Raw genomic sequence first — 14,674 nt, 5'->3', positions numbered from 1 at the left:
TCTTACAAGCAAGAGGGGGAAAATCAAAATGCAAAAAGGTAAGAAAACGTTAGGAATGAATACGGAATGTATAAAGTACACACGACTGAGCCAATGCTGTCACCTGCTGGCTTAAAGGTTAACTGCAGCCTGACTTCCTTTTGTATGGAAAGCCGTAAAAGAAAAAAATGTGTGTTAGCCAACAATCTAAAGTTCACTTGTAATACATTAATTAACCATAATAATAACTATATAATTGTAAGTACTGTTTTAAAATGACACTCGTGATTAAGCATAAGCGTAAATACCTGCGTTCCGTGTCATGTCCAGCAGGAAGTAACCACAACGCGTTTTGCACTGTTTTGTCCCCGGTAAGCTTCCGTAGTTAGCTAATTGCTCTCTACTGTCACCGAGGGACACCAACTACCACCTTTAAAAACACGATTTTACCAGTAAACACATCTTTGTGCAACCAACTAACTGCTTTGGTCGCCAACGAGAGGTGAGAAGATTTGTGTGGCTCTAATTTATTTGTGTAACAATATTTCCGTTTTACTGACCACCTTCGAAAGGCTTCGCTCGTAGAGCTACTACTACAAACTACTGTGTGACACTACAGTAGTACTTTATCGTAATATTTATGATGTTTGCAGATGTCTCCTAAACCTTTGGCACCACTGGCCAAAAAATTGATGAAGGTCGTCATTGTTGTTGAGCTACTTGGAATCTTTGGAGCCTACAAGCTCTTTGACATGATGAACAGCAGCCAAGGTGCACACACAAACGTACACTGAAATCACTTTCTTGTTTTTCATCGTTGTATGGCATTATATTTGGCAATTTAACATGGCGATCATTTGTGTGTTGAGATTTGAGGAGCAGGATGAGCAGAAGGTTTCCAGCCATTCTAGAAGGTGAGTCAAACTCTTTTAGCCTGAGGGGGGCGCTGTGCTGCCGAAAGAATTGATTCACTTCCTGTGTTTGGGTGACATGTTGTCACCATAATAAAAGCATGGCCTAAGTCAGACCGGGATCTTTATGCCCTCCCGACTGGACAATGGCTTATGTCAAGAGGGTGACTTAGGCCATTTTCATTTTTGGCTGAGTCAACATTTTTGATTGATTGGTCAAACATGACGAGGTAATGAATCTCAATGGTTACTTACTGTAGAAGTATCAGTACCAGACCCAGTTGAACATGATTGGCAGACTCTTCAACAAAGCCATGATGGCAAGGTCCAGTGCAAGCTTGAGTTGTTTTTCCTCACGAGGGTCGTGGGGGTGCTCGAGCCTATCCCAGCTGTCTTGGGGCGAGAGGCGGGGTACACCCTGGACTGGTTGCCAGCCAATCACAGGGCACATATAGACAAACAACCATTCACACTCACATTCATACCTATGGACAATTTGGAGTGGCCAATTAACCTAGCATGTTTTTGGAATGTGGGAGGAAACCGGAGTACCCGGAGAAAACCCACGCATGCACGGGGAGAACATGCAAATTCCACACAGAGATGGCCGAGGGTGGAATCGAACCCTGGTCCTCCTAGCTGTGAGGTCTGCGCGCTAACCACTCAAGCACCGTGCCGCCGGATGTCTGACATGTCAATCAAAATAATAACACATACCAGTGACATCATCTTAAGTAACATGAGCTTGAGATGATGTATTCAAAAGCTTCCCCAATGTGAGCTTTATTGTGAAAGGGCAACAAGGATGAAAATGTCTCCCTTGACAGTTTACTACAAGTCCAATGAGCTGGCGGGTGTTCACGGCATTCGGGAGAGAGACCAACTGGACTGGATGGCCACACGGGACTGACAACTGCTTCCTGTTCCTGTTCCCACCCACCGTCTTGGGTCAGCCCATCTGCTTCCTCTTGTTGAAGTTTGTCTTCCCGTGGACGTTGCGGTCCGGTCGTCATGTTGGGTGTCCCACTTGAGCATCACAGGACCGCGGCGTGAATGGTTAACGTGCGACTTGCTCACTCGGGTGCCGCTGCATGGAAACCGGGGATGCGCTGGAAGGACTTTCACAACAAGTTTGTAGGATGTTGACTCAGACGTCACCAGCGTCGGCCATGCTGGTTGTTTGTTTGCACATGTAGTACAAATAAAGCAAGACGTATACATACGTATTCACAGTACATAAGTATTCATAGCCTTTGTGCCATGGACCACTCCATCCATACCATAAACCCACCCCCACATAAACTGCACATTTTTTGAGAGGCCTTTTATTGTGGCCAGCCTAAGTCACACCTGTAAAAATAGGAAGTATACATATGTATATTGACATTACCATATGTGTGTAATATTTCCATATCATTTCAATATGTTGACATGTCAACCAGCCCTTCTATTGCAAAAGCAACGGCCACCTTCCGTTGACCTTTGAAGTCACACCAAAGTCACAGGTTTTATGTCCCGCCCCTGATGACAAACTCCTTCCTGCTCAGCGTCTTGTTACCGGTCTGACCTGCGTGGCGCAGAAGCCCACACAGTGTATGTCGTGCACGCATGTGCACGTGCAGCGACCCACTTCCCTCCTCAGTCGACCCGAGCCAAACCCGTAAGGAAGCACCTTGCTGCAAGGACAACATGTATGCATTAGCCTGACATATTCTAGCTGTGTGTTAGCATCATGCTATTTATTCGCTATGTTCGCATGTGGTGCAAAAATGCAGAGAATGTTCCCGGCATCAAGAGGAAGGTGGTCTTTATTTGGATTGTAAAAGGAGAGGGTGCATGGCATTTGGCCACATGTTAGCGTGTGAAGCAGCAGGAAACGAGAGTGCGGCCTCAAAAGCATCTTAATGGCGGAAGTTTCCCGCCGCACCGCAACTTTCAACCCCTTAGAGTCTTGGTGACCGTGGGGGCTCAATTCCAACGAGTATCTTTAGCCAGCCTTTTAAGTTGCGGCCTCCGTCCGGGTATGCGAACCTACGTATATGATTAGCTGCACCGCATGTCAACTTAATTGCTAGCACGTGGTGCCCAAGTGTGATGTGCTGGCCGAGTGCCTCCTACTTGCTAACAAGCATGTCTGTACCAACCTTGGTGTGTTGACCCACACGATGCCGATGTGACAGAAGAAGATGCACTCTTTGTCTCTGTGGTTCTCACAGGAACAACGTCTGGCTCGCCGGCGCGCCGCCTGGACGAGCTGCACCGTGGGGACCTCCACCGTGAGGCCCTCCTGCTCCATGGGGCTCATAAGGGAGAAGGCGTGGCCTGCAGGCAAAGGTGATGACACATTAAAAGACAGTTGGGGGTAGGAATGTACAGGTAGGTACATCACGTGACACGGACCAGGTGACGTGCAGAAAGCTCTGGAAGCTAGCTATTCGTCATGTCACACCTCATCCAGTACAAATAATCCATGACGGCAGCCAGGAATGTGTCTCACGGGTAGACATGATGATGATGGAATATTCACTCACTGGAATATTCTCACAAGGTCAAATGACTTCTTATAGTCTTAGAATACAACTTTATTGTAACTCTTAACACGGACAATGACTATCAGTTCATAATTAGTACCATTGAAGGTCAGAAACAATCATGTACTTCATTGGTCGTGCTCACCTGTCAATCACTGCGTGAACGTGCGTCACGTTTTACTAAATTAACCTAACACTCACATAACACACACAAGTCTGACTCACCTGGGCGCTCGTGGACGAGCATCAGCGTGGACGCGATGAGACACAAGCGCGCCAAGTCCATATTGCGCTGCGCGTGCACGCCTTTAACTACTGCTGCTGTCCCACCATCCAACACGTACGTACGCACGCACGCTGGCAGTCAAGACTCTTCCTCGTCAAGATCCTAAAGCTCCCGCCCGGGAGCGCCGAAGGGGCGGGGCTTGTCCTAATCGTTGCTCGTAGAGAGAGAGAGAGACAGACAGGCGGATGTCTCTATGTGAACTATATGTCCACATAGATAATGTCTATATGGACATCTATATGGACTATATGTCCACTATTGGGAGGAATCACGTGACCAGGTAAATTGCTTTTGTACACAAAAGTTCGTTTAGTCAAGCTGTCAATCATTTCAGACACCGCTGAGGACTTTTCTGTGGTCCATGATGATGTCATCACCACTCATAACTACCCAGGTTGTCATGGTAATGACGCTCTGCCATTGCTTTCAGTGACAACGTCCAAAAACAAATGATTTCAATATTAATAATAATATGGTAGATGAAAGTGCGAATCTAGAGCACACTAAAAAGAAATGATGAATTTAATGGACATAAAAAAAAAGTCTTCATCGTCACAACCTGAAAGGGGTCAAAGGTCATCCAACAAAGCTAGCTGATTGTGCTACTGCTAATGCTAGCACGGTCCTCTCCAAGCAGTGGAAGGTTCATTGTCTCCATGGTGTTGCATGGAAAGGACAGCTGTCATGCTGGGCTTGACTCAGCACTTTCTCGTGTGTCAAAGGTCACTGGGCATGCTTCACACCAGGTCAGAGGTCAGCGCTACGCTAGTGATGGACGTCGTGATGTCCTCGCTGTGTTGGGGAATGTTCCGGAAGCGTCCATGGCAGTGTGTGTCTCCCAGAGGAAGAGGCGGAGCCTCTTTAGGGTGCTGGGTTTGTAGAAGTTGTAACCTTTGACCTTGTCAATCATCTGGCTGACAGGAAGCAGGAGGGGCTGATCCGGTGGCATTTATCTGCTGACAGAAAGTGGCATGATGATCACATGATGATGCAAACAACAGAGGAGGCGGGGCTTCAACATGTGACCTATGACATCTCTCCTCATTTGCATTTCGACTTCTAACTTCTAGCTACTGCTCGGCATGGCGTTCCGAGCTTGTAGGAAGTTTGACACATCCGACCTTTGCAGGAATGTTTTTCACAACGCCGCCATCCACTGACGACGGGGTCACAAGTGTTTGGACGAAACATCTGGAAGTCATGATGAGTTGGGATGGCTCCTTCAAGATGTTACGACTCGCTCGGGGAGCGTCTATCAGGTCTGGCTGACAGGCACAGACAAGTGAAGTGCAATGCATCATCCTGGAGATGAGTGGACATCACAGCAAACACAACTTTGCTGCTAAAGGTGCAAAAACCCAGAGGAGATTTTTCAACTCCAGAAGCTTCCGGGCCAGATGTTCATCCAACATTCCTCACTGGATCACGTGTAGCGCTCGCTGGCCACAACATTACACAAATTAGCGTGTTAGCCAAGATGCTTGAGTGGTCACATGTCAATGCTCCGTCCCCCTTGGGGTGTCTCAGGTGAAGAACGTGTGACAACACAAGCGATGCGTTCAGCTTACCTGTGCTGGTCTCTCCTCCTATTGGCTGCAGCAACTTTCTACACACACACACACACAATCATGTAGACACGCTGATGAGGTGAAGATGGCAGCGTTAGCGTGTCACCTGTGTTGTTGTGTGTCCTGGTGAAAGGCTTCAGCGTGACTTTAGCTTTGGAGGTCCAGTTAGCGGCGCTGGAGCCGAAGGAGCCTGAGGACAAAGACTGGACTGCCTGCTCAGTCGTGGCCTTCTTGGTGTTGTTGTTGGTCGCCGTCTTACTCCAGTCTGAAACACGCACAGGTCATGTGACTCGTCTTTACGGGTATTCACAGGTAAAGCTTCCGTGGAGGTGGTACCGGAGTTGTCAGCAAGTCGGAAGCGAGCGCAGCACAGCGAGCGTCTCCACTGCTTCTGCACGTTCTCTTTGAGCGCACAGTGGAAGAAGAAGATGAAGAGTCCTGGCCGGCCGAGAAGAAGAGATGAGTGCTTGGTCACGTAATGAACATGTCATGCTCTCTCACCTTGCAGCGAGTTGAAGATGGCGAAGAGGTAGACAAAGATGAGGCTGACGGGCCCCCAGGCGAAGAGCGCAAAGGCCCAGGTCATCCCGAGCAGGAAGGTCAGGCTGACCACGCTGCGCAGGTTCCGCACCACCTGCAGCACAGGAAGTCTGCATTATCAAGGCGACAACAACGATGTGGAGAGATGGCGAGCGGCGGTACCTCCTCTCGGAACGTGCGGTTGCTGTGTTTGCCATTGCGTCCGCAGATCTGCAGCATGACTACGACAAACATGGCGACGTTCAGCAGGAAGACGAGGCAGAAGTAGGCCACACACGCCGTGTAGAACACCAGCGGACTTTGGATCCAGCAGCTACAGATGATGATCATGATGATGATGATGATGATGATGAGCCTTTGGCTCTGCGTTGCCTTACTTACAACTCAGATGATCCGTCACCGTACTCGCCACCGCCATACTCCTGTGGGCCGTAGGACCGTTTATCCACAGCCACCACCGTTGCAACCAGCACAGCAGGAACTCCTGCAAGCAGAAGGCGGTGAGGTGGTGTGACCCCCCCCCCCCCCCCCCACTGGCAGGACTGAAGGTGCACCGAGGGAGTCTCACCCCAGCCCAGCAGACAGAACTTGAGGATGTATCTGCGGATGTACGTGTTGAACACTTTGACCAGCGCGATGTACATGTGCACCGACTCCAGGCCCATCCATGTGAATGACGTCAGCAGGAAGTAGTGCAGCAGCACGGCGGCGGCCAAGCACAGCGCCTCGCTCCGTTGCCCCGACAACCATCCGTTCAGCAGGAAGGCCATGTTAAGGAGCAGCAGAGACGCGCTCAGGTTCATCAGGATCTTGGACGGGTAGTCTCGCCGCAGCTTCCTGCACACATGCGAGTCATGATGACTTCCTTTTACGCAGCACATACAGGTTTGACCCTGGGATCGATTATATTCGTCTACATGTGATGTGTTACGGAGGGGGGGGGGGCAGGACACTCACTCAAAGGCGATGTAGGTGAGCAGCGTGGCGGCTGAGAAGATGGCGGAGACGCCGCAGCCCACGAAGGAGATGAAAGTGAGGATCCGGTTGTGGCGCCGGTCGATATGAGGTGACACTCCCGAAATGTCCTCAATACAAAACACACGAGTCAGCACGCACGCCCGCCCGCCACACGCCATATTACAACACGCCATGCACGCTCACCATCAGGATGCCAAAGTGCGTCAGGTGGTCACACAAACAGACGGTCCTGTTGACGCTGGAGTCTTCTTTGGAAACTCTGCAGCCGTCTGAGTTCCATCCACCGGCACCACCTGCTTGGCGCACACACACATCACCTTGTTTGCTACCTGTCCTGTTACTGTCAACTACTACATCATCATCATCATCATCATCATGACTGACCGTTCCTGCTGAAGTCCCAGAACATGCAGACAGGACTGAAGAAGGCCTGAAAGAGGGACATCGGTTGTCATGGCGACATGAACCAACAAAGAGAGACAGAAAGGAGGAAAAAGCTGACTTGTGGCGACAGGTGAACAATCTCAATCTGGACTGGATCGCTCAGGTCGCTGACGCTCCAGTTTCCCACGCTGCTGGCCACCACGTAACTGTTGAGCGTGCGTCCGTCCTGCTCACTCTGTGGGAAAAAAAACTACAAATTGATGGACAACACAGGAAAAGAAACAGGCGACAGATCGAGGACTAAACTCTGACCTGAAAGAGGCTGGTGCTGCTGAAGAACAGGAAGTTGATGCGGGCCTCGCTGAGCGAAGCACCGGACAGCAGCGACGCTGGCAATGTGACCTGAGCCAGCGGGTCGGTCCGCTCCGATTCAAAGTCAATCTGAATAGGCGGGGCCAACAACAAAGAGACATTTCAGAAAGATGGTGTTGACAACTGCTCAGCAACGTAGTCCTTGTGCTACCTGTGGGTCGGTGGCGTTTGGCGGGATGAAAGCGCTGAACGACGTCCCATTGAAGTCCGACGTATTGAAGGCCGACACCCCCAAGGACAGATGTCTGGATGTGATGCTCACTGACGGACCCTGGAACTCTAACTTGTCAAGCAGCTGCTCCACCGTCTTCAGGGCCCTGATGGAGACACAGCTTGTCAGAATGGAGATCTTCAGTCTCGTCTGATATAGTCCAGCCTAGGTCTAGTCTAGGAATGTCCAAAACAGACTTACCTGTCGGATGCGGGGGCCAAAGCGCTCTGGGGGCTCCTCATGACATTGGAGATGACGGCGACGACTGCAGACGCCAAGGTGGCGTTGATCTTCGCCACATGGACCAGCTGCTTGACCTTGCTCACCACTTTAGACACCTGAACACAGGAAGTCAAGCGGCATGATGGTGAGAGGAGGGGTGTGGTCATGTGGGCCGTGACTTTGCTGGATGAGCACAGACTCACTTCCTCTTTGGACAACTGGTTGTTGGCGATGGCGGCCAGTTGTGCGGCGACCTCGGCCGCATTCTCTGCATCCGAAACATTCAAGATTAGAAATGTGTCACGCGTCACGTGACGTGAGAGCAAGACTACCTGCTGAAACCTGGATGCCGTCGATGTCAGTGCAGTTGCTGAAGTCGGCAGGCGACCAGAAGGTTGAGAAGTTGTGGCGGTCAATCAAACTGTCACAAGGACACTGTTGGCATGGCGACGACCGAACAAGTCATATCAGCTAGCTTCCTGTCTTCACGCGTTGACTTACCACGTCCTGGAAGCACTCTGCTCCTTGTTGGGGAAGCACGGCAGGAAGTGAGTGACGCTGGGTTGGGTCTCAGGCCAGCGGTAATGGACAGTGTTGTCCTCTGGACATGCATCTGTCAGGAAGGACCAAGTCAGAAACATACTAACATCCCTGAGGTTGGGGGTCATCTTACCCACGAGCGTGACTCGGATAGAGCCGGTGCCGACCGCCAGGCCGGCGCCAATGTGTGCGTCCCTGCTGGATATCCTGGCGGAGACGGCGTCTCGGCCCGGACTCTCTTCAGTGATGTGACGGTGAAGCAGCAGAGCGCGGCTGGTGAAGCTGTGGACACACACAGACCAAAGTCAACTCAACCTTGGACCTTGGATCAAAGGTGACAGGCACTGCTACGACCTTGAGTGACCTCCAGGCAAGATCGCAGATTGCACACTGCAGAGAGAAGAAGTGCATGTTAGTGTCAAAGAATGGAGATGCTTGTCCTCAGCCAAGGGTGTCCTCACCTGACTGAGTCCACAAACACCGAGTGAGTCCAATTCTGGAAGGTCTGGTTCAGCTGGGAGGACAACGCACATGCTAGTGGTTAGCCAAACGCTTGTTGCCCATGTAAACTCTGGCGGGCGATCTTACCCAGGAGGACACTGCTTCCTCCACACCCGCCTGAGTTAGTGTGGCGCTCCCATCATGCACCACCACCGACAGCCTGTAGAGGACGACCTCTGCAGGTAGACATGCGAATTACAACAAACCTTCTTTAAGAGCTTGTTTCACCTAGCAGGACAGCAATCACGCTAATCCTGGTTAGCAGGAAACTAACAACTTCATGTGACACACACTGTCAATACTTGGTGTGATTAACTTATACATGTACAGTATTAATTGTATATAGTATCTGTAGATTGTATATACTATAATACATATAAATGAAGTTATACATGTACATGTACATTACTTGTACTGCGGTGTACTGATGTCAGTACAATATTTGAACATGAACATGCTGTATGTACAACGACCTGCTATGCTCGACTTTGCCCACTAGAGGCCAGCCTAGACTAGTCAGCAATCACGTGGAGGAAGGGACTACCCAGCATGGAGGAAAATGAAGACATGAGCACATGTACATGAAAAGATGACATCATTAATCAAATCGTCATGATGAACCAATCACCAGCCTCCAGGAGCACAAAGAGCCTGCCCACTCTACTGATTGACATCTGCCTACAAGCACCAATCACGAAGAGTCCCAGCTTGGAGGTCAGAGGTCACCAATGTCTATTCCTATGTGTATATGTACATCATGCATGTACATAATACTGTATATAAGAAACCGGAGCACTGGAGAAACGCCCCACACACACACACGAGGAGAACATGGTCTTCCCAATCCCCTGCCCCTGCCTGTGGCCATCATACTAACCACTCCACCACCGTGCGGCCATTATTTGATATATGTTGTTATATGTTCTTATCTAGTACATGACTGATGTGGACAATTAGATGATGACCTCTGACCTCATGTTTTCAATACAAGCTTTGATTGACAGGTGGGTGACGTACTGTCCGTCGTCCAATCGTGGCTGTGTTTGCATGGACACGCCCCCCCCGGCACTTGGACAGCAGACGTGTTGGTGTTAAGGGGATGGCCAGCGTCAGCGGGCGGGGGCCAGGTGGGAGAGGGCCCCACCCCCCCAACAGAACCAGCGTGCACTCCTGGGCTGTCAATCGTTGTGCGTTTGCTTGAAGGGGGCGGGGCCAGCTCAGCTAAGACCGAGGGTGTGTGTTCACGTGTGCCTTGAACCTCTGAATGAGTTGACGATTTTAGAGAAGGCAGGGGGGCTTGAGTGGCGGCAGGCCGCAGAATAGGTGGGGGTGAGGATGCGAGGGAGGGAGGGAGGACTGAAAGGAAAGGAAGCGTGAAGGTTGCTAAAGGACTGAGAGGGGAGATGGCGCTGTCTCTCCTCAGCCCCTCTGTTGCCATGACGACAGCCATCGTAGGAAAACCAGCAGAGGAAGTGGTCACAAGACCCTGTACCATGACCCCTGAGTCCATCTTGGTCACATGACTGTCATGCCGTTGTGTAGAAGGGTGAGAGGGCCACGCCCCCTCCTCACCTGAAGAGGTGGGGAAAGTGGGCGGAGACAAGGAGATTCTGGATGACATGCTGGGGGCGGGGCGTAAGTGCCTTCTGACATATGCTGTGGAAGCTCCGCCCACCACCCTAGGGGCTCCACTTCCAGATGCTTCTGTGACAAGCAGCGCTGCATGTTTGGTCTTTTTGTTGCTAGGCAACCCTCTGGAGCGGAAGAGATCGTCGCTGGGTCGCCTTGAAGACGAGCCCTCCGTAGAGTGGGACGAGTTTGCTCGGGTGGGCTTGGTGATGGGCAGGGCCGGCCCGGACGGCCTCTTCCTACCCCGCCACACGAGGGGCGTGGAGATGAAGCCCAGACGCGATGACCTGGGAGGCGAGGCAGCTGGTCGGGCTGGCGGTAAGGAAGGGGGACTGGTGGGCCGGTGACTGGACACTGTGTCCTGATGGCGCGGGGCAGGCCCCACCTTTGAAAGTCCAGCAACGAAAACACGGGAAAGACTCTTCTGGCGGCCCGCCGAACCAGAACTTGTAGCGGCAGAACCAGAAGCTACCAATGGGAGGCAGCAGCGAGCACAAGTGACAGTAAGTAACAGTCGTCAAAATTTAAAGCGAGACCCCACCCGCCACCACAGGACCATTTGGTCCACAGGATTGGTCCACAAACAAGTGATGACAAAGAATCGAGAAGACTGTTAGCTAAGCGTAGACAGCATGTGCAGTTAATGACAGGAAGTGACATAAAATCTATGAAACTATGTTCATATTCAATGAGCAAGTGCTCACTTTTAGTTGAAATGCTACGCTAAGCTGCGCTGCGATCATCATTTCAAGCACGTGCAACTAACTAGCATGTAGCATTGATGGGATTTATGCCATGCTTTGACACGTTAGTGGAGGTGTTAGTCCTGACGGCCAGCGAGGGCTACTCTGTCTGGTGGGCTACACAAACACATCACGCAGTCAAGCTCAGATAACATGCTGGCTTTTTTTAAGTACGAATATAAAAATACATGCTAGATGTTTGTAGACCAGAGGTGGACAAAGTACTCAAACATTGGGGAAAAAAAAAAAGTAAAAGTTATTAACCCAAAACCTAATTCTCCCCCAAACCTAACACCCCCCCCCCCCCCCCAAAAAAAAAACAAAAAACAACCAAACCATGACCTACCCTAAACTAAAGCACTAGCTAGCCCCTAATCTGTTGAACAGACCTGAAATCCCATTTGTGTTTTTTCAGGTTGCCAATGCAGCACCTTTCTGGTGTTGGTGGTCAAACCTCTGATTTCTCTTTTGGGAATATGTTCCTGATGGTGGACACGCAACCTCGCTAGGTGGCGTTTGCCACTGAAGCTTACCCAAAGAGGAGCCGCTGGTTCTGCTGGTTCTGGTGGGGGTTAGAGGCATGCGAGTGGGAGCAGAGGAAGTGTTGGGATGGACTGGGAAGGACAATGGACAAGAGGAACAGTGCAAGTAGACTTCCGTGTATTCCTTCTTCCTTGATAGAGAAGTCTAAAGAGTTTTGGTGAGACAACATGACAGCGGGAAAGGAGGGTAGGAGGTCTTACCGTGGGCGTTAGTAGCATGGATGCTGTTAGTGGAGGACGTGGATGAGCTGGCGGGAGAGGAAGCGGCTGGCGGGAATGTTGGGATGAGAGACAGGGATGAGGATGATGATGAACGAACACAACCTTCATCGCACTGAGCACATGATGTCCACACAGACAGTTGTCATAGCAACATGCTACTGTAGCTAGCGCCTACTTAGCATATAGATGTCATTAACATGCTAATGTAGCTAGCATGACCTTGCTAACGCTACACAGACAGGGTCGTATACATAAATAACAGGATGTTTACCCCCACTCCAACTTTTCATGCTTATGTATGTGACCCTCGCCGAAAAAAGTTTGGACATCCCTTCCGTACGCCGTGTTTAACACCCCCCGCCCCCCAGTGTGAGGCCTCTATAGTGCGTCACGTAGTCAGCTGGCGCAAAACTCCCAACGCTCACGTTAATGATGTCCCTGAACACCACTCAACATGTTTGGACCTCAAGTTCACTTCTAGTGGATTTGGCTGGAATACGGACGTGGGGTGGGGGTGGAGATGGGGAATGTCCCTCACTAATGCTCTCCTGCAGTCTCCTTAGGAAGCAAGGAAACAAGGAAGTGCACATTACTTTCCACATATGGACTGCCAGGACACATGGAAACTCTGCCTCTGTGTGTGTGTGTGTGTGTGTGTGTGTGGGGACTAAATTTTTCATTCGAGACACACACACACATATGCTTCTTATAGATGTACATGACACAGCTCAGACGGGTGTGTTGTTTTCCTTACCTGGACAGCCCAGGCGGGTGGTGTCACAGTGGGTGTTGAGGGTGGTGTTGCTGGGCGGGGTCACACCTTTATATGAAGTTAATGAGGAAAAGGCCAGTTAGTGTCGTGTGTGTGATCGTGACGTCACAAAGAAAGAAGAGGAGGGTCTCACTGCAGCTGAGTGAGTGGTCCGTCTGGGTCAGCGAGGACGGAATGTCCCAGAAGGCGTTGTCCCAGTCGATGACGTTTCCAGCCACGTGGCATGTGAGCGCGTTGAGCTGCTGCACCGTCATGGTGTAGTCCCACAGGCGCAAGTTGTACAGGTTCCCCTCGAAGCTGTGCACCCCTGATGACGTCACAGCATGCTAGCTTAGCACAAGAGCTAACGTGCCAACAGGAGAAAAAAAGAAGAAAAGTCAGCACCTCCCAGGCGGAAAGTCCCGCCCCCGGCCACGGAGTGTCCAGTGGAGGCAGAGCACGTCTTGGCCCAATGGTTGCCCTCCAAGTAGACCCCCACGCGGCCGTTGGACGAAGACCAGAGGACACACAAGTTCTTCATGGGCCAGCTCCAGTCGGCCGCTGTCACAATGGAGTCCAGCGAACACGTCACGCCTCCCACCACCAGCTTCACGCCACTCTGGTCGCAACCCAGCGCCAACACCGTGTTGCCATCCTCATCTTCATACGTGAAGATCCACTCCACCTGGGCAGCGGTCAGGTGAAGGGTGGGGCCCAATTGATGTTAGCCGACTGATGTCATCATGCAGCGCGTGTGTGTGCACATGAATCACCTGCTGGCGTGCGCTGCGCTCCAGCTCAAAGCAGAGAGTCAGGTGGTGCAGTGTCGGCATGGCAACTGAAGACAACACTTTGGCCACTTGGCCGTTGCCCCCGGCAACGCTGACCTTTTGGTTCCTCAATGCAACAGGGACTGCAAGGTGGCAAACGAGTAAAGAAGACCTCAGTGCTAACGTGCTAGCAGAACAGACAAATACACAAACAACAACTTCCTCTTTAGCTTAGCTTTGCTAAGCACGGCACGTAGGCCACACCCACCATGGCGGAAGGTGGCGCTGAAGCCCCTCTTCTGCACGCTGAAGTCAGAAGTGAACTCCACGTCCATGATGTTCCCGCTGGAGTTAAGCGTGAGGCCGTGCGCGGTCAGGCCGCACAGGTCCACGCGCCCGACCCCGCCGTGCACAGCCACGCGGTCGTACACGCAGCCTGGCGCCTCCTCCAGCTGGAAGTCCACGAAGGTCAGCTGCACGACGAAGCCGAGGGGGGCCCGCAAACGCCACCTGCAGCTCTGAGAGTTGGGGTACTGCTGCGGGTAGCACGGAGACGCCAGAAACCCCGCCTCCTCCTCCCTCAGCCATGGACCCCTGCACTCGCAGCCACACACTGTACACAAGAACATTTATTATTACTGTATTTGTTACTGCATTTATTACACCTTGTAAAGTTTTTTTTTTACTAATTTACTACACCAACATTTTTACAATTATGCAGAATTGTTGTAATTGGAGTCTTTTCAGCATGGAACCTTTTTAAGTTCTGCACAGCATCTCAATAGGATTCAGGTCAGGACTTGGACTAGGCCACTGCAAAGACTTCATTTGGTTTCTTTTGCATTCAGAGGTGGACTTGCTGCTTTCTTTATTTTATTTTATTTCAGCTTTTTTGACTACATTTATTACTACAATTACAACAATTATTACGGCATGTTTTACTACAAATACAACATTTAAAAGAAGAACCAAGAAGATCAACAGTATCACTCGT

The 14,674-nt window shown here is 50.9% G+C and overlaps 3 protein-coding genes across 6 annotated transcripts in view; 1 reads left to right on the top strand and 2 right to left on the bottom strand.

Annotated features, from left to right (window-relative positions):
* Positions 1 to 323: 323 nt before the first annotated feature.
* LOC131134525 (protein CEBPZOS-like) lies at positions 324 to 2,357 on the top strand. The gene is made up of 4 exons (XM_058079917.1): positions 324 to 481; positions 633 to 750; positions 849 to 893; positions 1,718 to 2,357. Exons 2-4 carry the CDS (start codon positions 633 to 635, stop codon positions 1,798 to 1,800), a joined length of 246 nt encoding a protein of 81 aa, XP_057935900.1. The 5' UTR covers positions 324 to 481; the 3' UTR covers positions 1,801 to 2,357.
* si:ch211-202p1.5 (uncharacterized protein LOC103909337 homolog) lies at positions 1,714 to 3,873 on the bottom strand. Its single transcript, XM_058079904.1, has 3 exons — positions 3,647 to 3,873; positions 3,035 to 3,212; positions 1,714 to 2,566 (listed from the first exon to the last, which is right to left on the bottom strand). The coding sequence occupies exons 1-3, from the start codon at positions 3,705 to 3,707 to the stop codon at positions 2,434 to 2,436; spliced, it is 372 nt and encodes a 123-aa protein (XP_057935887.1). The 5' UTR covers positions 3,708 to 3,873; the 3' UTR covers positions 1,714 to 2,433.
* Positions 3,874 to 3,911: 38 nt separating this feature from the next.
* The window catches only part of adgrg6 (adhesion G protein-coupled receptor G6), a 16,388-nt gene continuing 5,625 nt past the window's right edge, over positions 3,912 to 14,674 (bottom strand). The window contains exons 4-32 of one of the 4 annotated variants that reach the window (XM_058079844.1): positions 13,949 to 14,293; positions 13,684 to 13,823; positions 13,316 to 13,595; positions 13,065 to 13,238; positions 12,914 to 12,979; positions 12,139 to 12,204; positions 11,929 to 12,009; positions 9,111 to 9,199; positions 8,984 to 9,036; positions 8,877 to 8,912; positions 8,656 to 8,804; positions 8,484 to 8,595; positions 8,315 to 8,403; positions 8,186 to 8,250; positions 7,962 to 8,098; positions 7,701 to 7,866; positions 7,490 to 7,618; positions 7,296 to 7,412; positions 7,178 to 7,223; positions 6,977 to 7,086; positions 6,773 to 6,900; positions 6,384 to 6,652; positions 6,197 to 6,299; positions 5,978 to 6,128; positions 5,777 to 5,909; positions 5,612 to 5,713; positions 5,382 to 5,540; positions 5,276 to 5,313; positions 3,912 to 4,663 (exon numbers count right to left, since the gene is read on the bottom strand). In XM_058079844.1, coding sequence (XP_057935827.1) covers positions 5,294 to 5,313; positions 5,382 to 5,540; positions 5,612 to 5,713; positions 5,777 to 5,909; positions 5,978 to 6,128; positions 6,197 to 6,299; positions 6,384 to 6,652; positions 6,773 to 6,900; positions 6,977 to 7,086; positions 7,178 to 7,223; positions 7,296 to 7,412; positions 7,490 to 7,618; positions 7,701 to 7,866; positions 7,962 to 8,098; positions 8,186 to 8,250; positions 8,315 to 8,403; positions 8,484 to 8,595; positions 8,656 to 8,804; positions 8,877 to 8,912; positions 8,984 to 9,036; positions 9,111 to 9,199; positions 11,929 to 12,009; positions 12,139 to 12,204; positions 12,914 to 12,979; positions 13,065 to 13,238; positions 13,316 to 13,595; positions 13,684 to 13,823; positions 13,949 to 14,293 — 3,515 coding nt within the window. In that variant the 3' untranslated portion in view covers positions 3,912 to 4,663; positions 5,276 to 5,293. The remainder of the gene's footprint in view (positions 4,664 to 5,275; positions 5,314 to 5,381; positions 5,541 to 5,611; positions 5,714 to 5,776; positions 5,910 to 5,977; positions 6,129 to 6,196; positions 6,300 to 6,383; positions 6,653 to 6,772; positions 6,901 to 6,976; positions 7,087 to 7,177; positions 7,224 to 7,295; positions 7,413 to 7,489; positions 7,619 to 7,700; positions 7,867 to 7,961; positions 8,099 to 8,185; positions 8,251 to 8,314; positions 8,404 to 8,483; positions 8,596 to 8,655; positions 8,805 to 8,876; positions 8,913 to 8,983; positions 9,037 to 9,110; positions 9,200 to 11,928; positions 12,010 to 12,138; positions 12,205 to 12,913; positions 12,980 to 13,064; positions 13,239 to 13,315; positions 13,596 to 13,683; positions 13,824 to 13,948; positions 14,294 to 14,674) is intronic. The other 3 variants (XM_058079854.1, XM_058079862.1, XM_058079871.1) reach the window with 3 other exon arrangements.

Source organism: Doryrhamphus excisus, chromosome 1, assembly GCF_030265055.1.
Source record: "Doryrhamphus excisus isolate RoL2022-K1 chromosome 1, RoL_Dexc_1.0, whole genome shotgun sequence".
Lineage (NCBI taxonomy): Eukaryota > Metazoa > Chordata > Actinopteri > Syngnathiformes > Syngnathidae > Doryrhamphus > Doryrhamphus excisus.
This window is presented reverse-complemented; position numbering and strand designations above follow the sequence as displayed.